The sequence below is a fragment of the Colius striatus genome, chromosome 6 (genome assembly GCF_028858725.1).
Source record: "Colius striatus isolate bColStr4 chromosome 6, bColStr4.1.hap1, whole genome shotgun sequence".
Taxonomy (NCBI): Eukaryota; Metazoa; Chordata; class Aves; order Coliiformes; family Coliidae; genus Colius; species Colius striatus.
In genome coordinates this window covers 39,474,817-39,497,959 of record NC_084764.1, presented here as the reverse complement: position 1 = coordinate 39,497,959, position 23,143 = coordinate 39,474,817, and the positions used below count along the sequence as shown (strand labels likewise).

Sequence of the window (23,143 nt, the reverse complement as noted above, 5' to 3'; positions counted from 1 at the left end):
ATAGAGGTGCTCTTGAGTAAAGTGAATGGATCAGGGGAAGAAGATGGAGAAGAGAGAAAAAAAAAATCTCTCTTAATAAATGCTAGTAATCCCTTGGCAGGTAGGTATACAGGGCCAGGAGAGTTCAGTAGCTATAAGCACAGGCTGCTGTGTCTGCTAAGCTCGAAAGGCACGTGACTTGAGCATACGAGATTTACATAGCCAGTATGTAAAAGTCTGTTATCTGTGTTTTGCTGTAACTGCAGTGAAATACACCCTCTTGTGGCAAGAAAGAAAAGTCCAGGCAGAAACCCAAGTGACCTCTTCCTGCCCACCCCCCACATTTTTTATCTTATTTATTCTTGTTTTGTCTTTCCCTGTGAATGTTGATCACTGGTATGCATGATGTGCCGCCCTACAGCTCTCTATTGTTTCATCTTTCTGTTTCTTCAGTCTGTTCTGTTTGTCTTGCAAATTTTAACACTTCACTCTGGCTATTTGTATCTGGTTTTATCAGTGTTAGGATTTTATTTAAACTCTTGACTTTAAAATGCCCTTTCTTACTAAGTTACTGATACACTGAAAACATGCCTTACAGGCTAAATTTAAAACGTGGACAGAGTAAAAGGCTGGAAAAATAAATAAGGATATTGAAGAAAATGCCAGTTTTGTTTATAAAATAGCTTAGTTTGCCTGAATTACTACTGAGGGGGTCATGTATAGGCAGGATTAGAAGATAACATGCTGCTTTTCCCAGCTGTTTGATTAACCAGCTTAGAGATGGGCCAAATTCAGTAGCAGAGTGCAAAGACGACACAACATCATCTTCAAAGTGCAGAAAAGGCCCTACAACGTGTTTACAGTTTATCAGATTTGCAGTATAATAAGCTGTACGCTCCATTCAGCACTAATTGACCCAGGAAAGCACTCTGGTTCGGTCTTAGCTGATAATGTGAACTCACAAAGCCAAACAGGCTCAGCAAAATACCTCTAAATAAGATTAAGTAAAGCGAACCAGCCATGAAATAAAATGTAAGCTAAGTGTCAAATAAATACTATCTATTGCTTGTATTTAGTACCAAGTTTTGTACTTGGCACGAAGTTTCCAGACACATAATCTGTGAAATACTGACACACAAGACAATAAGTAATGTTTTCCCTGTGCAAAGGGAACTAACCAAGTGTTGTATGAAAACACCTGTAAATGCATGTTGATGGCATTTCTGAGTAGTCATGGCTCTCAGCCTGTTGATGCCCAGCAGGATTGGCAGTTACAACGTTGGTTGGGCTCATCTGGAGAGCAGTGGACAGAAATGGTGGCAGCCTAGGTAATGCTGGGATGTAAGTGGAAAGAAGAAACAAAAAAAACTGGAGAAGAGAAAGCCAAAGCTGGTGGCAGGTTTGTGAAGTGTCAGGTTCCTTAGACCTGAACTGGTGCCGAAGAACTTTGTCAGACAGCAGGCAAAAGAAATAAGATGGAGGATAGAGTAGGTATAGACACACAGATTCTTGAAATCTAGTACCTGTTTGAAAAACAGATCTCAACATTCTGTCTTTTACTTTTCAGGTATCTTGCAATATCTTCAGAACTCTCCCACCTAGTGACAGCAATGAATTTGATCCAGAAGAAGATGAGCCTACCTTGGAGGCATCATGGCCACATTTACAGGTTTTTGATCATTTATCTCAGAAGAAATCCTTATAAATTCTTTAAAGCATCTAGTAATTTTCCCAGCTGTTTTTTTAAACCCATGTTAACTCATCTGTGAGACACTAATGTTTCTTAATATTGTTTGTGGCTTTAGTACCTACAAAGATGGCAAGTACTCTGTGAAGTTTGCAGAATATTAAAGCTTTCTTTTTAAATGGTATTGATGTTATCCCTCATATACCTGTTTTCCTTCACTGATGTAAAGGTTATTTTGCTTTCCAAACTGCTGTGATGCACAAGTGTTTTTCATTAACTCCAGCAAGGGTTATACAAAATGCCATGGGTGGTGTTAGCTGATCAGGAAAGTGAAAGACAAGCTACATCCCTACCTGTCTTCCTCCTTCTCCTTGAGTCAAGGTTGGCTTTGAGGTATTTGTAGTGGAATACATGCTCACTGATGTGTATTGTCCCTTCCTCTGTACCTCAAGTGTCAACACAAGGTATTTTGAACAAAGAATATAGACTAATTTAGGAGAGAGAATCATGGATGCTAATGCAGCAAATTCCAGTATCAAAAATAGAGATGCAGGTCAGGTCTGTGTTCAGACAATGACTTACACCACTAGTCAATTTAGAGGTTTGCCTGCATAACAGTTTGTAGAGTCTTAAGAGTTTCTGTGAGCAAGGGAGCACAACTGATCTCAGCTTGAAATGAAGATTTTATTTGTCAATTGTTTGCACAATATTTGCCTGTGAGCAGAGGTAGGTTTACTCTCTGTGCTCTCAAATTTAGAATCTGTTGAAATGTAGGTTTCTGTCCCTTATTTATATTTAAATTTCACAAAAAAAAAAAGAAGAATCTTAAAAGCTTCAGAAGAGCTTTAAGATTCTAAAAAAATCTTAAAAGCTTCAGCTGTCAACAGCTCTGCCTGCCTGGAAAGAGCACAGGCATACCTTTCTGTTACGTTTGTTGACATTAATGCTGCAGTTTCAAAAGTCGTTACTTACCTGGAAATAATGGAATTTCTTAGTCAGGAGATCATTTACCATTGTCAGGAAGAAATGCACTAAAGTATTTGTCAGGAGTTGATGGAATTGATTTCATGATGATGTAATATTAGTTATGTAAGCTGTCACTTTTTCCATGTCATATTTCTAAACCTCTCTCTCCCTTTTTGATTTCCCATTGCTTCCTTTTGGAAGACAGAGAGCATTGACATAAAGCAGCAGCAGCAGTATTGCAGCATGCTGGTGTTTGCATGGAAAAGTTTAGAGTTACTTTAAGATGTAATTTTTAGCTTCCTTTCTCCTTTTATTCATGCTCACTGAAGTCAGAAAGAAAAAAACTCTTTCAATGGCTGCTCTTCTTGAAAAGGTTCAGCAAAGAAAATTGCTAACTAGTAGCTCATCTGATCAGTGATGGGTCAGAGTTGCTGTCTTATGAGGCCACAGCAGTCCCTGTTTCCCTTCACTTCCTTCTTGCCTGTTTTTTAGACTCTTCCTCCACTAAACAAAAAGTCTGTTGTGGAATAGTTTAGGCAGACATTGAATTGCATGAAAGTAAGCAGATTTTCTCCAGCCCTGAGGCTAATCTGTATAGTAAAGTTAAAAACTTCTGCATAAATTCTGGTTTGTATTATTCTTCTGTGTTTCTAGTTGTAGTAGAATGCTCTTCTAAGCAGTTTCTAATTTAATTTACATATTTCCAACTGTTTCACAACCCTCTCAGAATTGTAATGCGTGTGTTTGATGTGACTTCAGCAGTTCAGAGGGCAGTTTAAAATTGCTTTCCAATTACTCTAGGGAGCTTTATAAGATGATAACAAGCATTACAAGATAACAGTACTTGTTCTTGGTGATGAAATGTCTTTGACTGGAGTTAAATAAGAAAAACTAACTTTAACAGCTCATGTAATTAATTCCAACTCTAAGGTAGCAATTTGATGAAGCAGAAAAGTCTCATTTTTTAACCTACTGCTTTGTGAAAAAATTAAGTGTTTTATTTTCTAGCCAAAGAATTTAGGGGAATAGTTAAAAACATAAAGAGTAATCAAGTCATAAACTAAACTATGAATATTTCCTTTTCTTTTGCAGCTTGTATATGAGTTTTTCATACGATTTTTGGAAAGCCAAGAATTTCAGCCCAGCATTGCCAAAAAGTACATAGATCAGAAATTTGTATTGCAGGTAAGCTGATCTGTTTTCTTTAAGGCTTCATTTTGCTTTTGAAAAAAAAGATATTTTAAAAGATGTTTTAAGGCCAAGCAAGCATATGCAATGAAAATTTACAGTCTACAGAGGTAGGAGAAATATGTGTGTGTGCTTATATATCAGTCTCTGTTGCTATAGATATATAAAGTAGTTGGTTTGGTTCCAATTTTGATACCGTAATCAAAATACCTGACTGCTTATGAGAGATGAAACAGTAACTTCAGAAAAATGAAAAGTTGGACTATCAGGTAGTCTAAAAATGGTATCTACAGAGACTACATAAATGCCAATTTTGATGTGTCTTAATGTTGCTAAAATATTTCTGTTGGAAGGAGAGAACATTTCTCCCTTCCATCGCTGCTGGAGAGTTGGCAACAAGGGCAGAAGTTCATTAACAATCCTAATTCCAGTACAGTACTGAAAACAGTGAGGCTGTAGTGGTTGGGAAGGAAATCAAGAGGCCATATAAAGTTCAAGCTCTATTAAAAGCATAAAAGAAGCAGCAGCATCAATAATAAAAAACACTGGCAAAGAATGGGTAGCTTTATTTTTGGAGTTTGCTTGCTGTCATTATGGCTACATGGAAGAGAAGGCCTCTGCCTGTCAGTCAGCTAGTAGTCAGATATTTTACACATATTTCACCTTTTCTCCTCCTTGTGCACAAGCAAGGCTTTTCATGTACTTTATTTCACTTGAAGCTACAGTAGTTGGCCTTTTCTACTGAAGAATTTTCATTCAGGCCTTGACAGATGCCAAAACAGAGGTAGCTGAAGGAAAACCCCACAGATACGACTTTTGTCTACGGACCCATCTTGTATTTTCTGTTCCTGTAATGAATATTTGTATAGCAAAGTCAGAAAGAACTTGGTATTTGATGCTCTTTGTGGTTTGCTTTTGAAATTAAGGAAGTTTAGAAAGATTCCTGCTGTATTAGAAAGAGGAGTTTTCTTATGGCCTCAGATTTGAATAAAAGCTAAACTAGAAGTGACAGGAGAAACTCAGCACTTCTATAGACCTTTTTCTCATCCTTTTGTCACGGAGCTTTTATTTTTCCCTATGGTGCTTAGGCAACAAAAGTACTACTTTTACTGTCCTTTTTTATTACTTGTATGAAGAATACCTGAAAAATACAGCAAAGAGAACAATTTCCATCCTTAAATTCAAAGATGGGACTTCAGTTTCCTTCTTAATATTACAAGACCTTCATTCTACAAAAACAATGGGATATACTTGTTTTTATTTTATCCATCTTCTAAATATGAGAGTGTTTCTCATCTGGATCAAACCTCTGTGCTGGAGTTTCCTTTTTGTTCATCTGAATATTGATTTGAGTGAGGGAGTGCACTGGTTTGATTATCCTGATCTAGGTGAACCTGCTTCTGCAGGGCAGTTGGACTAGATGGTCCAACCATCTAAAGGTTCCTTTCAACCCCTACCATTCTATGATTCTATGATCCAGAGATGTAAGAATATGTAGGGGACATAATCACTCTTGAAAGGTTTTTTCAGACTAATTGTTTTTTTTTTTTTAGATATAGCAGAGTTGCATTAGATAAAAATGCTTGTGTTCTACTTCAAAATCTAAAGAAAATAATTCTTAGATACTCCTGTTATGTGCTGCTGAAGTTGATCATGACTGGTGGCATCCCACTCACGCCCTTTGAGAGCGTTCAAACCTGTTACAGTTTGGCACAGGAGAATGGGTCTTTTTTAAAGAAATCTTGTTAGTCTTTGTGAAATCTGATAAATGAAAGAATGATCTCTACTGGAGGAGGCAAACAGGAGATGTAAAAACCTGTGTTTCTGAAAATGTGTGTTACGACAATTAAGTGTTGGAAGGAATTCCAAGAATTCAGAAGTTGTTGGCACGTGGCTGGGTGATGCAGTTTTAGGTAGTGCTGTGCACGTTGTGTCAATTCAAAATCCACATTTTTCTAGAAGTGGTGTTGAGCCTTATCCATACATCCAAGTAGACAGATTTCCTGTGTGTGTGTTTCTGTTTAGCCTGTCAGAACTGGAGTGGTCCTTCCACTTCTTATTGTGTTTGTTGTGTGTTTAATTTCTAAGGGTCTGGGCCTACGAATCACTTACATAGGAAACCAATTTGAGACTTAAGTACATTAAGCATCTTTGGTGTTTCATGACACTGACAACACAAGTGTGACAGGCTTTGAAATCAGCTTTCTCTCTAGATGAATTAGGGTTTTTTTTCTAATTTGAGGAACTTTAATGCAGTGTTCCTTGGCAGTAAGACTGCCTATATGAAAAAAAAGCCTAAATGAAAGGGCATTTTTTCAAGCTTTTTTCTTGTTTACTTGCTTTTTGCTTTTGTTTATTGAATATAGGTACGTTTCTGGCTTTCAGCTGTATGTTTTGATAAAATGCTGTCAGTATAACTGTTCATTTCTAAAGCCTTCCTATATACAGTCTGAAATGGTTGGCAGTGGTTGCTAAGAGACATACTATTCAAATATATCCACAAGTGCCTGTGTTATGTAGGTTGCTATTCTGGAAAATTTATTTCCCTCATCTATGTATGTTTAGTGTCAGAACAGTCACGTAAATTGTGGAAGTCTTGCAGCTTAGCCATAAAAATAAGACTTTATTGTTGAAATCTGATAATAAATTGGATATATCAAAATAATTGTGGGGTTTCTTCCTAAATTAGACACTGAGTTCAGCAATGTTTCCACAGAAGATTTTTATAAGAGAACTGGAAATATAAATATTTTTTCTCCTAAAACCAATCCAATAAGAATATGAAAAACATAAGTGTTTCTATCTATTTGCTGTCTTTGGGTGAGATTTGCTATTTGGGGAAAAAGGAGGGGACTGTTTGTTTATTTATTTAACTGTAGCAATGATTGAACAAAGCAATGTGTTTATAACCTCTGGAGAGCAACTGACAAATGTTTTTTCCTCATGAAATGCTCACCACAGATTCTTCAAGGAAAAAAATGGTGGGATCTCATTAAAAGCTACATGAGAATCCAAAACAATAAAGAAGAATACGTGCATCAGGCCTAAACCTGGATGTCAGAAAGCAAAATCCCTGACAGCTTATCACCTTTTAATCATATTTTCCTGTCTGTTTTTAATTTAAGTTTTCACCTCCTCGAAAGTTGTGTAGAAGTTGAGCAGAGATCAGGCAAAATACATGCTCTGACATATCTCCCTATTGGTATTTATAATTTATCTGTTTGTGACTCCAATATAAATCTGTTTTCTACCATTCTTGTAGTAAATTTTGACAGCATCTTATACATTTTTAAGGCTACTTTGGCAAACTGCCTACATTTGTCTTGCAGGATAGGTACTGATTGACAGTTTCTTTTCTTTTCCATGCAAGAGATACTGGTTGCTTCTGATTACTACCTGAAACGTCCCTGTTTTCTTTGTGTTTGGGAGGTTGTTTGGGTTTTTGGGGTGACTTGTTTTAGTTTAAAATAAAGTTCACCTTCTAACTTATTCTGAATATCTGCCAGCATAACCAATGTTGTGGTGTCAAAAAAGTTGAAGAAGCAAGAGTAAGGGGAAGCTCAAAACTTTACGGTAGAGGGTTCAAGGGGAGTAGAACAAAGACCTTCAGGTGACATTCTTGCTGCTTGTTTCATGCCTTAATTGTTAGGGACAACTTCAGGTGTCGATGTAGTAGACCCTGGATGGCATTCTCATTTGACTGAATGTCACGTAATCGTTCTGCTGTTTTAATATCTCATTCAGGGATACCTAGTAAAGGTGGGCTTTCTGTTGTTGGCTCTTGTTAACTGAATGTTGAAGTTAGGATTTTGTTCAACCAGGGGGATTAATCCACCCAGTGCTTTGATTTGTATCAGAGATTTGCATGGAGATCTTGTGATGGCAGATCCAGTGCTGGCATAGACTCACTGTTGAGTATTTCCACAGCGTGAAGGCCACACTGTCTCTGGGAAGGCTTAAGAGCTCATAATATAAATTACAAGCAATTAGAAAAATGTGACCTTGGCATAATGTTGTGGGAACAAGATGTAAGAGAAAAGTGAAGGAGTGGTGGATGGTAAGGAGCAAACTGTCTCATTTTGTAGTTATGACAGCAGCTAAGAATGTCTTTCTTTTTGAGGACAGTGAAGGCAGCGTTTTGGAGACAGTTAATCAAAAGTTCATTAGTTATTTGAAAGTTTCCAAAGTCTTGTGTCAGAAGTGGAAATGAGAATAAATTGAGTTTCATGATGTTGTACTGGAGTTACAGCAGATTTTTGAACACTGTATCTCTACACCTTGGGTAACACGGATGTCACGTTCTTACATCCAAATGCTTTCATAAACTCATTTTTTTATGTAGAACTCTGTGTGTTACCCTTGTCAAATGGCTACTGTTTCAGTTCTCTTTTTCCTTTAAACACAGCTGTTGGAACTGTTTGACAGTGAAGACCCTCGAGAACGAGACTACCTAAAAACAGTCTTGCACAGAATTTATGGCAAGTTTCTGGGTCTTAGAGCATTTATCCGAAAACAGATTAATAATATTTTTCTACGGTAAGTTGTGGGAGAAGCACTTTTCACTTATGAACATTTTAGGAAACTGATATGTTACTTATATTTAACTTTTCTTTTGTTAGATTTGTTTATGAAACTGAACACTTCAATGGCGTAGCTGAGCTGTTGGAAATTTTAGGAAGGTAAACAAGTCTTTATTATCTATCTCAAACTGCCCTTCTGGACATGTCAGAATAATGTTGGATTCAGAAAAAGTATGATGATAAGCCCTGATTCTGAAAACAGATGTGCCCACATGCCCATCTTTAAGCACATGTGCAAATCTCTGTCATGTCTTTGCCAAGAGTATATAACTGGATGCAAGTTACAGCCAAAAGTGTTGGACTGATTTTGTGTGGCTTGTTAAATTTTGTGTGCTTCAGCCTTACATGCTGCAGAATTGTTTTCTTATGAGCACACTAACAGTGTGAATATTTTGAATAAATCTAATTCTGGTGAGTTAATTACTCAAGAACACCTTGCTTAATGTCCCTGGAGGTGTTTAAGAGATGGGTGGATGTTGCACTGAAGGAAATGGTCTAGTGGTTGATAGGGCTGGGACGAAGGCTGGACTCGATGAGCTTAAATGTCTCTTCCAGCTGAAATGATTCTGTGATAATGTACAGACCACGCAGACAAGGTCTTATCTGTTTGGCAGCAAGTTTATGCAGCTGTTTATATGATTATTCCTAAGTTGTGGCTGAATGCACTGCTAATGTAAAGCAGGACAAAAGGCAGCACCTGTTTACAGATGGCATGGGCCAGCTATTTGTAAATAGGTGCTGCGTGCTAAATGATTCCACTCTAGAAAGCGCTTGTTCAGACCTCAAAGACATTTTCTGTGATGATAACACTAACAAGTCTTTCTCTTCTAATTTCTAGTATTATCAATGGGTTTGCTTTACCTCTTAAGGCAGAGCATAAACAGTTTCTGGTGAAGGTGCTGATCCCTTTACATACTGTCAGGAGTTTATCACTCTTCCATGCACAGGTAGAAATTCTAATAAGATTTTCTGCTCAGAATGGTTTGGGTTTTGTTTTTTTTTTCCCAGGGTTGCTTTGGATACTTAATTGCTAGTATATAAAAGTGGGAGGGAGCTTGAAAGCGGGGAAAAAATGCAATAGATTTACTTAATGTGCTTTGTAAGATAAATGTCTTGCTTCTGTTGAAAAAATTAGAGTACATCTGTAATGTTTTGAGGTCTTTGCTTAGTAGCAAAACTCTCTCTTGAGGTTTTTTTTTTTTCCTCTTTTGCTATTTTCTTGTTCCTCACAAGTTTGCCTTTCACATTCTCTCTTCCAAGAGGATATTGGAGTTTCCTTAGTCTTTTGCTGAAGGCTTCTCTTCGCCCTGGCAGATTTCTGAATACTAATACACATAATTTGGCATAACCTTTAACATTCTCCCTCACAGATTTCTTCATACTCTTCTACATCTTTTTGTACATTCAGCTTTCATGGCAGCATTTTTCCTCTGATAAGTGCTTCCTGTTGCCTTTCTCTTCCATTTTTCAGATAGTGCAGTCTCTCTTATACTGATAAAACCGTGCTTTCTAAATACCTTATTGCAGGCTTTAGCGTGTGTTGGCTCATCATGCAAGAGTTTTAATGATTTGGAAGACATATAAAACCAAAAAGAAACCCAAAACATAGTTTCAGAGAGTAACAGAAGCTTCAAAACGTTGCTTATATTTAGAATTCCAGGTTGCTTTGATTTTTATTATATGTGCTACTTTTGTCAACCTGATTTATTTGATAATGTGTTATTTCTTATGAACTTAAACTTGGATTTGCACAGTAAAAACTATGCCTCTCAATTTAAAATTGGATGCAGTTTGAGAAAGCTGTACAACATCTTGCCTTGAGTCTGTCTTTTTTAAATCATTGTGGCTTCTCTTTAGAAATGTACTGACTTCATTCTCTTATCTCTTTACCTCTTCATAGCTGGCGTATTGCATAGTACAGTTTCTGGAGAAAGACCCTTCACTCACAGAACCCGTAAATATTTCTTTCTTTCTTATTTTTTCATCATAAATGGCTTGCTCTGTTGAGAGGAAAGTAAAAAATCTAACTTTCTTTTCCTTCTCCTTTAGGTCATTAGAGGTTTAATGAAATTCTGGCCAAAAACCTGCAGTCAGAAAGAGGTAAGTGATTGGCTGCTGTTAACAAAAATTCAGGTTTATTTTGTTCCACAATATAATAGGCATGGATTCTTTAGATATTTCCAGGTAGATAGCATGTGCTGTGGTGGATCTTGGTGTTAATCCTTATAAGTCATTTTCCAAACTTGTGTTCTGCTTTTTTGGACAGTTTGACTATGAAGTGAAAAGTTTTGATAACTATGGTTTGTGTTCACAAAATAAGTATTGGTTCTTCTGCAGAGAGTTTATTTCTGTTTTAGAAAGGAGAAAATAAACCTAGTTGAGTATGGGTTGGAAAACTCAGTTTGATTTGCAATTGTTTATATGTGAGGATAGTATTTTTTTCAGGGAGGATGAAAGATACTTTATTGGCTGTCATTTACCTGTTGAATGTGTACAAGATGCAGTTAGACTGTTGCCTTTTCATTTCAAAATCTTGATGCAAATCTGGGTTGAGAATTTCTTGACACAGCAAAACCTTTCTTTTGAATATTAGTTCCATAAAGGAGAGAAAATTAAGGGACTCTCCTTAGCCTTGTACAAAGGATTTGGCCAAGGCTTAAAAACTAAGTTTTTAGCGTGGATATACTAGTGCAATTCTGAATTGTGTTGTAAAGGACTGCTTTAAAGACAGCATTTGCACACACTTGTCCTCTTTCTTTTAAGGGACTGAATCCAGAAGCTGCTACAGGTAGAACTGATCACATTTTTTGAGAGAGGGTCTTGCTGGGTTAGTGAGGCTTCCTTTTGTCCCTGAAATGGTAGAATTTGAGGGTTAACAGCATTTTGCTGATCAAGATGATGCAGAGGTTTTATATTCAATACTTCCTTCCTTGTCTTTAGGTCATGTTCCTAGGAGAGCTGGAGGAAATCTTGGATGTAATTGAACCATCACAATTTGTCAAAATCCAGGAACCTTTGTTTAAACAAATTGCCAAGTGTGTGTCTAGCCCTCATTTTCAGGTCAGTGGTAGAGGTTATTGTTTGTATTGGAACCTATAGTTTCAATTTCAAACAAAAGACATCCCCAAATGTAAATACTGTTTTATGTTACCTGGTTTTAAATGCTTGTCTCTCGATTTCTATGGAAGAGAGTATGTTGCAGGGCAAGTTCAGTTCTGAGCTCCATGAATAATTTGTTAGATGTATCTGGAGTTACAGCACAGGACTTGGCATTCTCACCCACATGAGATCTTAAACTACATCCAAACAGGTTTTGAGCCCTTCTGACAGCAGGTGATGGGTACTGTGTGGCCTTCGCACTGATGGATCATGTATCAGGATGTGTTTGCTGCCCTTTGTAGTGCAGTATTGTGCAGCTTTCTTGTTTTCATCCTTACTTCCTTCTACAAGGAAATGTCTGGTTAGAGGTGACAGAACTCATAGCCTCTTTTCCTCACATTGTATAGCGGGAAGGGAAATAATTAGGATTTAATTTGAAGCATATGTGAAGAGGACAGAGGATTTATGGCCTGTAGTGTCTCCATGTTAAGCTAGGTGACCTGTTCTGGCACAAAAGCAGATGTGGCTGTTTCAAATTGTTCCTTGGACTATATTTGTTTTTAGCATAATTTAGGTCAGTGTTTTCCCTCTTGCCCCCACAGCTCCTACTCCCCCTTCTCCTCCCCAAGGTGATTATTATCAGTGGTACCTTCCCCACAGTTGAGATCTCTGCCTCCTCATTGAGCCCAGTTACTGGGCCTTACCCTGTCTCCTTCCTTGGGTATCCCAGCACTGCTCTCTTCCTTCCAACTGCAGTCACAGGACTGAGGGAGAGGGAAGATAGGAAGTCTGTCTGCTCCCCCTTCCCCTCCACAGCTGCAGCATTAATGCAGAGTCTGCACCTGGTCTTCAGTGAGTAACAACATCTTGCTCAGGGGAAAGAGTGAGTGGATGCTGTGAGATCTGAATTCTAAGATAAAAATTTAATTCCATTAATGCATGTTACACTACTGATTAGAGTTTTAATTGCCAAGTTAATGATTCCCGTTAATTCATCTGCGTGAACTTCCTTGGTGATTTGTTTTTCCTTCAGAAAATTACAAAATTACAGGTATCTGGATTCCTGTTAATGTTTCATTCCTTTGATTCAAAGGTGGCTGAAAGAGCGCTGTATTATTGGAATAATGAATACATCATGAGTTTGATAGAGGAGAATTCAAACGTTATACTTCCCATCATGTTTTCCAGCCTTTATAGGATTTCTAAAGAACACTGGAATCCGTAAGTTTTTGCCATTACACATCATCTCACCATTTGAAAAACCACTGATAAACTTAGAAAATGTCTGCTAAGGAACATCTGAACGAGAGAGAGATCCAGATTCAAAGCTGACATGAGTAGGTGCAACTTTGTTAATGCCAATATGAATTAGTCCGTACTTGAGCTTGTCTCAAAGTGGTTTTAATTATCTGGTATGTGTACAAAAATCAGTACCTTCTGGGATAAAAATAGACCTTCTCACAAGTTGGAAAAAAGAGAAATTACACATTACATTGTTATTGAAGAAAAAATGTTGCTCATCAAGCCTTTCCCCTACGCAGTTTTTTATAAACTGGTTAATATCTTAAGCCTGATTCTAAATTGTCTAGAAGAATATTGCTTGGCATTAATAAAGCTTTGTGGCTGAATCATGGATGATGCTGATGTCCCTGGGACTGGCATTTTTCTAAACACCTGTGAAGCATAGAGACATCAGGCTGTTCTTAGCTTGGGTTGTCTTTTCTGCATTCATGTAAATACAGCTGTTCTCCATTACATGCAGGAACAAAGCAGCTGTTTCATACTGATACCTGTGATATGCAGTTGCTTTAAGACCTTAGTTGTAAAATATTTTGTCTTTTAAATTATTAGTATTTTTCTTCTGTAACAAGCCAAACCTCAAGTTTGTGTGCTTCTATGACAAGTCTAATGCTACTGGAAAGCTTCTGTATCTAGGGCTGGTGACAAAAAGACACTTTCTGTGGCATAGTAACACACTCACAGTCTCAATCTGTCCATCCTCCTGCCCAGCCTTTTATAAATTGCACTGGGATGCCTCTGTAATGAGAGTATTCCTCTGTAATGAGAGAATACCACTACCCCAGATGTTAGGGTTTTCATACACAGGAGTGTTGTACATTTGACACACAAGCTAGGTTAAGATACATGTAAAATAAGGTATTTAAAGAATTTTTGTAAGAGCATTTTTAGATGCAGGCAACACAACCAAAAGCTCATTGAAAGAGGTGAATGATAAATGGGACTAGAGCATTGGAAATGGCACACAGTTTGTCTGCTGTATAGGTTTGCTCTGAAAGTTCTTGTAGTGTTGACTTGCCTTCTGGCTGAAGAGCTGTTCCTTGTGCAGCCCCATGTCTGTACATGACAACCACAGCAGTGGGCCAGGAGCTAGGATCTCTTGATTAATCATCTGTTCCAAATTCTTGGCAAGACTTTTGGATTCATTTTCTTCTATTCTCCCTTTTCAATTCTTTACCTTTCAACTCTGACACAAAGGAATCTTGGCCTCTAGATAACCAGGCTGTTGGCAGACCCATCTTACTTTGAGAGTTCTTAATATATATAGGTTAGTTATCAGTTAATAAACTGATTCTGCCTGTTTTGAACCTTTGTGGGACAGGCTTTGAAGCCTTTTTGAAATTATTATTGTTATGCATCATTTCTTCATCATTTAATGAACTGATCATGCCTGTCATGTTTCATGCAATTAAGTGACTTGTATTCAAATGACCAGTGGTGGTGTGGCTCTTGGGTAAGGTCAGGAATAGCAATAAGCAAAGTAGGTAGAAGTTTCTAGAGATATAGATATATAGATACTATGTATATGTTTTTTATATATATATATACACACACATAAACAGTTTTGCAGATACTACAGCTCTCATCTGAAGGACTTGTGGTTTCTGTAGGAGTTTTTTACTGTATCAAGGTGAAAATGAATGTGAAATGTATGAGCACAAGGAAATTGCTCCTGAAATGCAGCCTTATATTTTACATAGTTGCACTGAATATTCAGCTTCATAGAAAAACTCATAAGAAAACATGAATCACTCCTATTTCGTGTTTAAATCTGTTCCTTCTGCCAGCATTGATGATTTGAATCCCTGGAGTTACATTCCAAATTGCTCTACAGCATGAGGAAAGAGTCTGTAGTTCTATGTAATAGCTTTCTGTTGTTGCCTTTCACCCTAGAGTTGTGGCTTGCTCCATTCAAGTAGTCAGCTGAGATATGAAAGCTGATTCTCACCTCTAAATATGTTAATCAAAAGTATTTTCACTGAAGTCAAAGAATTAGCATTGTCATAGTTGCAAGAGCAGAATTGGTTGCAGAAACGCTGGTAAGAGAAGATGTTTTTATATCACGTTTGATTTTTACCTGAAACTAATAGATACCTTTCTTTTTTTCTTAATGTTTCACAGGGCTATTGTGGCTTTAGTCTACAATGTGTTGAAGGCATTTATGGAGATGAACAGCACCATGTTTGACGAGCTGACAGCCACTTACAAGTCAGATCGTCAGCGGTAACTTTTTAAAGCTTTTTTTGTCGGCTGTGCATAAGGCCTGATGTTGAGTTTTCCCCTCACATTCAGATGCAATTGCGTCATCTCACACAGCAAACACACAATGCTTCATTTTTCCTCCGGCGTGCTCTTTGCAAGATGTAAGGTCATATCATGTAGAGGTTGTCCTTCACTCCTTGTGAAGTGCAGTGCCTGTTGCGTTGCTTGGGAATCTGCATTCCTCTTGGGTTTCCTTTTGATGCTGCAATCCAAAAGACTTCAATGTGTCAGTAATAAAAGAAAAGCAGGTGTTTAAAGGTAACAGTTTGCTTAAAAACTTCAAAAAAGGTCCTAGATTTGGAAAGACTCACGAAGGAAACCCCTAAGATTTGGTTTCCCAAATGACTGTTGTTAGGCTAGATGCGGTCTTAAAGGAGAGGCGCCTTTCAAACCGTTCATTTCTTACTCGGAGGTTTTGCTGTGTCTGAGTCCTTTGGCATGCAGGATCCATTAGATGCACCTCTCCTACAATCATTAGTTCCACTCTAGTAAAATGCTTTTTGTCTTTTTTCCTATTTTCCCTAATCTTCAGTTTCCAATTAGTGCAGCATCTTTTTTCAAAAGTCTCAGCTTATCCAAAGTGTCAGGTGAAAAAAACTGAGGAAACTTCAGGAATCCTGAACAGTCAGCAACTTTATTTAAGCCATACCTTTTGTGTGACTCTGGGTTCCCCCAAGCAGAACAAAAGATACTGGATGTTCTTAGATGAAACTTGTCTCTGAAGGCTCATGTTGGCCATACTTTGAGTCATGTGACTAGAGTCACACTGTCCTTTTGTTCTGCTTCATTGTTGTAAAATACAAAGTTTTGTCCCAAAAAAATCTATGTAAGTTATGTCATTTATACAGCATTTTAGTTTGAGAGACTTAGACCTGTATGTGAGCTAAGATGCTAGATGAATTCGAGATCAAGTGTTGATAAATAAGGCTCAGCCTGCTACGGCAGCTGAGACAACACTGCCTCATTTTCTAACAGGAAAGGCAGAGAGAATCTTAAGACTGGTCGCCTAATCCATCCATTTACTGCAGGACCTGTGTGACTTAAATCTCTTTGTGATTGCATTTTGCCCCTTAAGATGGGGAATTCTGTTTTTAACAGAACTGACACTGTAGTGGCATGTCCAATGTCTGGATAGTGGGTGAGATTTATTGGCTCAACTGCACAAAGAATGTGTGTTTCATGTGCTGAGGTGGTGTCGTGGCTAGTGGTAACTGTTTCACCATTTCGTTTACTGCTTATCATTTTAAAACATGGAAATACCTGAATGTGTAAAGTGGGATATTTGCCTTAATGTTTACAGAAAATCCTTAGCATCTTAATAAAATGACAATTCAAAAGGGTAGCTGTGATCTCACTTACAGCTTGAGGAGAAATACCTTCAATATTAATAACTATGATAGGTCAAATAGGTAAGTTGGATGAGGTGATCATCCTCTAATAGTCTTTTGGGCAAGCAGGCCTATATTTCATAATTATTCTGGTAAGTAGCCTGAAGATCTCAGGCTATTCTACTTACATTTAATTTCGAATACTTCCTTGTGGCAGTGAGCTCCGTGGGGCTTTTTGCTTGTTTTTTAAACTGTTCTTCAGGGATTCATCTGAAAGGTGTTTCCATTTTTGTATATGTCTAAAATACTCTCTGAAATAAGTAAGCCAGATACTGGTCCTTTGGCCACATCAAGGTGTATAGGAAGGTTTCTAATCTGCTGAAATACTTCTCAAGAATCCTCTAACTTGACTGGCAGAGCATCTGTATCACTGTAATTGTTAGATTTCCATTTCATCTGAACCTACGGGGCAACGTAATAGAAATGGAAAACATTTTGTTCCTTGCAGTGTAAGTAAGCTGTGGCCGAGACAGGAAATTTAGAAAGCAAATAATGCAGGTAAAGTAAATGTTAGGTTACCTGTTTAATTTCATCAAATCAGCCATTAAAGTCTGACTTTAAAGCAACTGCTACATAGATCTTGTAGGAACTTGGGAAGGACGAAGAGTAAATCACGGAACAAAAGGCACATCTTGTAGCTTGAACTTCTGCTTGGCTGTTACCTAAGCTGTATGAAAGCCACCAGTCAATGTAAGAAAGAACAATGATTCTCAAAAGAGTAAGAGAATGCTTGCTCTAGGCAGTGTCTGTTATTTATAAGATGAAAAATTACTTTGCTTAAATAAATAAACTTGAAAATAATCAGATGCAAATTAGTCCTGGAATGTTAATTTTTTAAATCATGATATTTATTCCATAATAAAAGTGTGCTGTATTGTTTCTGATTCTTAATTGGAATTACAAATAAGTGTCTCTGAACACTGTATCTTTGTTCAGCTTACATTTTATGTCCCTTTTGTACTTCTTTGTTTAGTGCTATTTATATAGGTGATGAAAAGCACCCCCCACCCCCCAAATTTTCAATAGTGAAATATATGTTAGGAAAACTGCAGTTGTTTTCAGCTAAATTAGTGCTGCTAATTAATGTCAAGTATATACTTTTTTTAACATGGATATCCTACAGTCTTCTCTCCTGCTAATTCTTTGTTTTATTTCATCTGTCAGTGAGAAGAAGAAAGAGAAAGAGCGTGAAGAACTCTGGAAAAAACTGGAGGATTTGGAATTAAAGAGAGGTCTTAGACGTGATGGAATAATTCCAACTTAACAAAAAAACAAAGCAGCATTATTAACCTGTGGAGTCACACATTTATGTAGTAGAAGATGGAGCAACAGTTTTCTGTATTGTGCAACTTTACAGTAGATTTCACATTTGTTTCATTATTACAACAGCACTGTATATACCTGTCTCTAAGTAAAGGAAAAAAATAAGGACTTTAATCCAAAGTTTGGACAGCAGATGGACTTCTCAGAACTTTGCAAACATAATGATTGTTTTAACCCTTCTTTAAAACCAGTCTTCAAAGATCTGTTGATGAAAATTGCAATGTCAAAATTCCATTGTCAGGACCTGTTCCTTATTTATCGTTAGCAGAGAGTATAACACAACTTTCAAATGTGAACAATCTTAAAATTCAGCTTGTCTTTCTGCTAAACTGTTAAGTGTATTTATAGTAAAAGAGAAAAAAAAAAGACTGTCATTTCCTTATGAGTTTGTGTAACATCCTCCTTCTCTGGATAACTTTACTGTAATTTGACTTTTTTCCTTTTGCACATCTTCGTAAGTTGAATGTCCATTCAGATCAGGGCCACGAAAACATGGTCCCTGAGTAAAAGTTTTGTTTACTGGTGTGAGCATTTTGGTTTTTTTTTTTTGTTTAAGTACCAGGCTGTTTCTGGTACTTCCTTAATTTGAGCATTAGGAGTTTAAAAACAAGTAGGTGATAAACATAGTAGGAAAAGGAGCTTTGGATTCATGCACCCGTGTGTTGCAAATCCAAATTAAGTGTCCACAGTCCTTAAAAAAATGTGCAGTGGTAACACCCTGGACTTGAGAACCAAACCAGTATTAGTGAGATGGCACTGGACACACGTACTGGAGTTGGTTTAGAAATACTAATTGCTAAATTATTACAGTATGTTTTAATTGGACCATTTTTAAAGAATAAAGACACACACTAAACAGTGCAAGCGTGAAACTGATCTCCGGTGGTCGTGGATCGAATTGGAAATGGAGTTGAGATGGCAGTTTGGACTGTTTGGAGTTGTTGCCTTACTTTTTAATATGTATTTATAAAGTGTTCCAGCAAAAGAGGATGTAGCCTCTAAGAAACATACTGTAGTGTTTTTGTGGTTCTAGTACTATTCCTCATCACAGTACAAGCCCTATGGTCTTAGCTGGAAGGGATTCTGGATAATATACTTCTGCATTCTCATCTGGATGCTCATTCCTAACTACTGTATTTGTTACCAAAAGTGGTTCTACAAATGCTACTGAAAGAAAATTCTGGAAATCCTAATGTTCTGAGTATTAAATAAAGTTTAAAATGCTTTTATATCAAAGGTGCATTGTGACCAAATTGTTTAAAACAGAAGGAAAACAAACCAGTACGAAAACAATGAAGAGGGCTGTATTATAAAGTATACATTATTGGCTATCTGCTTTGTATTTGAAAGTGGAATCTTACATCTTTGGTAGGTAAAATGCTGATAAGACTTATGTACAGTATATATTAAGCTAATGCAGTTGCATTATTATATACCGAAAGGTATGTGTTTCAGGATTTTTTCTCCAGGATGCTTTTGAACTGTTATAGACATATGACAACAGTGAATTGATAATCCTAAACCATCAATCCAGCAGTATTTACAGTATAAAACTGAGTTGGTGTTCATGAGTCTTTGTGATAGTTGCAAACATGAATTTATGACCTGTTGCCATTGATAGAGATACAGTATAAATACAAGCTTGTATATTTTTCTTCCTACCATTTAAATATACAGTAGAATTTGAAGTTTTCTTGTTTTCAGGCACGGAAAAGAGGTAAAAAAAGAATTCCCTCCTAGACTACTGACTGTTTCAGGATTATCAGGTCACAGTTTGTACTCCTGGGTCTGCGCACACAAATGTTGTAAACTCAACCGTTTTGTAAAAACTTGACACTGTTAATTCTGGACAAAAACAAAAAAAAAGTGGAACTAGTCATATGCAACACCAAACACAACGTGGTTTAATGGGATAAAGATGAGCTGCTTCTAAGAACACTGATTGGGACGCAATGTATATGAGGCAGTCACTGTCATAGTTGAAACATTTTATTTTAAAGTGCTGAAGCAAAGGTGCAAGCTGAAATACTGAAGATTAAATAAATTTATAAGAAATCATGTCCTTTAGCCCATTGATTTTTGACAGTCTTTTATTTCTGTTATAAAAAAAAGAAATAGTTGCTAGTGTGATTTTATTTATTAACCTTTCCCTCCTGTGTGAAATTACCATGCTCTGCAAGAGAGTGGACTCAAACTCGTGCTCAAAGACTGTGTCCAGTTGTGAAAACTGAGATGGAATGGAGAGGGGGAAGAAAGAGATTCATGTTTTCTACCTGGTGGAGTAAAACACCACAATGTGAAATTAGAAAAAGCACCTTGTCCTGTACTTAGAGTTTAGGTGAGTGTTGTTTGTTCATAACCAGTTTTATTTTTAGTCTTGACATGACATTCTGGTGTTGGTCATAAAAAGCTGATGAGAACCTGATGGGTTTCAATATCTTGTTACCTCTGATGTGGGGATGGTGGAGGAGTAGCTAAAGTTTATAGATGATTTATCAGTTCCGAGAAGGAATGTTTCTTTAAAGTGAACCACACGCCGTGATATTAGTCACTTGACTCTAAAAGGCTGATCTGACATTAGATTGCACTTTGTGATGGTGTCTGTGAAGAAGCACTTGCCACAATGATCCGGCCGTAGCCCCGGGACGCACTCCTTGCCGCACTCCAAGTGCGATGTCCTGCCGCTCTGCAGAGCTCTCTGGGTGTCGCTTGGAGTTGCAGGCAAAGAAGAAGGCAGCGTATGGGCCCAAGTGTGATCAATGTGTCTGTGGAATTATGCTTTCCTTTGCTTCTTGAGTTCTACCTTTATTTATGTTTTTACTAACTGCCTGTACCACAGTTGTTGGGTGGTTGCTCATGTCCTGTGCCATATTGGCTTCAGGAGGAAGGATTGAATGCTCTCTGGTCAAAGGAAAGAGCTGCATTTTCAGTACTAGGGCATTGCATCAGGTCATGGGGATGTAACAACTGTAAAAGTGAAGTTCCTCTCATATACTTTAAATTGAGCACACGTTGCTTGCTTCCTTCATCTTGCAAGTCTCTCTTACTGTTTTCCTTTCATTGCTTTTGAGTGTTTTTTGTATCTCTTCCAAAGGCTGGAATGCTTTAAATAAAAGTTCTCTAGTGCTATTGGAGCATTCACTGCAGGGTTACAGTAAATTTAATCTTGGTTTTGTTAGCATAAATAAAAGGATTTAATTTCTTTTTTTAATCTCCTCCTAAACATGGAAAAATCGAGGGTGTTAGAGCCAAGAAGCGCTTGAGTAAGAGACGCAGCAGCTGTACTTGCATTGTGCGTGTGTAAGTACAGCCTCGGGCTGTCTCGCTCTGTGGAAAGGAAAATATATTGAGAGCTTTAAAAACCTCTTTATTGTTTTGTGAGGAGAGGGAAAGACTGGATTCTCTTCCCTAAAAAGAAAACTGAAATCATTTGCTTTTACTTCTGTCTTGGAAAACAAAGATGGCCTTTACTCTTAATCCTGCAACAGTCTCATCCCAAAGCAGCTGCCCTAAAAGAAGACAAAAGTGACAACGTGCAAGATTGAAGGATGGTTTTTGTTTAGATGTGGCTTTTTTGTTTTGGCTCTCCAGGTGTTCCCGTAGCTGCTCTGAGTGAGCCACCAATTAGTTGTTTCTAGTTGATAGGAGCAGCAGGTTTTGTGTAGCTCAGTTTCTTTTGTGTTGAAGTCTATGAAACAGTATCTCGAGACAGAATGGAACTGATGTTCATTGAAAACTTCTATCCGAGTGTTGCTTCCCCTCCACTGAAGCATTCACTTTTTATCATGACCTCTCTGAATATCAGTTTTTTTGTTATTTGGGTCACTTCCTGTAAATATGTTGTATTCACAACCTCATGTAACCATGAGGAACTTTCAAATATAAATTGTACCGATACATTTCTTGTTGTTGTCCTATTTTTGACTGTAGTATAGCGAAGGACTTGCCATGCTTTTTTTTTTGTTTCGAGGTTAGCCTTAGATTCATAGATCTTAATATTTTAGCATTTCATTGTTTAAGCAGGAGAGGGCAGCAAAAGTTCATTTTTCCCATAGGAATGCTCTGGTCCATTACTGTTTTTAAACTTGGGTGCATTTAACTATCTGTGGGTAGGGGGGAAAAATGAAACATTTTTTTATATATAATAAAAGGTGCATATGAAAATATATAGACTGGTCCAGCCAGACTGTGAAAATGTCTTCTACTCTACATCAAGTAGTAATAAAAGAAAAATACCTTCCAACTCTGGATGAAGTACAAGCAGGTCTTAAGCTCTTGGATTCAAATGTCATTCTTTGGAAACAGTTTACTTTCTTAAAAGTGGTATCAAAGAGACTCAAACTCAGTGGTGCTCCCAGCCATAAATGTGTAATCCTCCTCTTTTGCACATGCTCAAGAGGCTCTGTACTGTGGGTGCATCTAAATAAAGAAGCAATGAAGTGTTTTCCAGGTGCTTGGCGTTTTTTTCCACCTCCTCCCATGTAAACTTCACGGCCCTTTTCAACAGCAATGCAGGGTTCAGGTATCCATTTACACGTGTCACATGTAAGGGTACTCTTCTAAGAAAAACACACAAGCAATGAGGTGGTAATTGAAGATTCTGAAGAATCATCCTAGTAAATGCTTAGTTTTCATGAAGTTGTTTTTTTAAAGGTCCTCTCATGATGGTGAGCATCCTTACACTGCACACAACCACACCTGAGAGGGAGGTAAAGAGCAGCAGATGCAGAAAACGAGCCCTGGATTCTACACAGTGAGCTCTATAAACCCTTTGAGCCTTACACTTTGCAGCTGGTGGAGAAACTGGTTCTTTAGAGCAGCGTTTTTACAGTTTCCATCCTGTTGCTCTGCCTTGCAGTTTGGAAGTGAGGACAAAGGCTTAGGATGGTTATGTATGTGGGAAACTTGCTATGCAGAGAGATAGAACCTGGTCAGGGGCACTGCTGGAGACCAGCTTTAGCAGAAGCACAGCAGATATGGATCCTGCAATGAAACTGTGTTAAATGTCTGCTTGCTGATTTTAAAGTGCTGCTTCCCTCTGTGAATGATTCCAGTAGTCTAATTCTTAAAAGTTCTTCCCATTTATTTCCAAATGACGTTTTCAGCTGTTGGATCTTGTGTGCTTTCTTAGAAGAGCTCCTTACCACAGCTCTCTAAATGCTTGTAAGACAACATTCAGATCATTTAACAACCTCTCATCTCCTGCCTTTCTTATTGCAAGGCAAGTATTTTCCAAAGAAGTTAAAAAACCCCCGAAGGAGTACACTCAGTAAGCTGCCCTTCAGGGCAGGATTTGTCTTCAGTACTTGCACATTAGAAAACAACCTTTAGAGAGTTGGAATTAGAAACCTAAAGTAGTTTTTTACTTTTGG

At 37.6% G+C, this 23,143-nt stretch overlaps 1 protein-coding gene across 4 annotated transcripts in view; it reads left to right on the top strand.

Annotated features, from left to right (window-relative positions):
- PPP2R5E (protein phosphatase 2 regulatory subunit B'epsilon) overlaps positions 1–22,215 on the top strand; it is a 74,930-nt gene extending 52,715 nt beyond the window's left edge. For 2 of the 4 annotated variants that reach the window (XM_061998804.1, XM_061998803.1), the window contains exons 4-14: positions 1,547–1,648; positions 3,725–3,817; positions 8,226–8,356; positions 8,440–8,499; positions 9,239–9,347; positions 10,301–10,354; positions 10,450–10,500; positions 11,341–11,460; positions 12,593–12,720; positions 14,920–15,021; positions 17,613–22,215. In XM_061998804.1, the coding sequence (XP_061854788.1) occupies positions 1,547–1,648; positions 3,725–3,817; positions 8,226–8,356; positions 8,440–8,499; positions 9,239–9,347; positions 10,301–10,354; positions 10,450–10,500; positions 11,341–11,460; positions 12,593–12,720; positions 14,920–15,021; positions 17,613–17,712 (1,050 nt within the window). In that variant the 3' untranslated portion in view covers positions 17,713–22,215. The remainder of the gene's footprint in view (positions 1–1,546; positions 1,649–3,724; positions 3,818–8,225; positions 8,357–8,439; positions 8,500–9,238; positions 9,348–10,300; positions 10,355–10,449; positions 10,501–11,340; positions 11,461–12,592; positions 12,721–14,919; positions 15,022–17,612) is intronic. The other 2 variants (XM_061998805.1, XM_061998806.1) reach the window with 2 other exon arrangements.
- Positions 22,216–23,143: the final 928 nt, after the last annotated feature.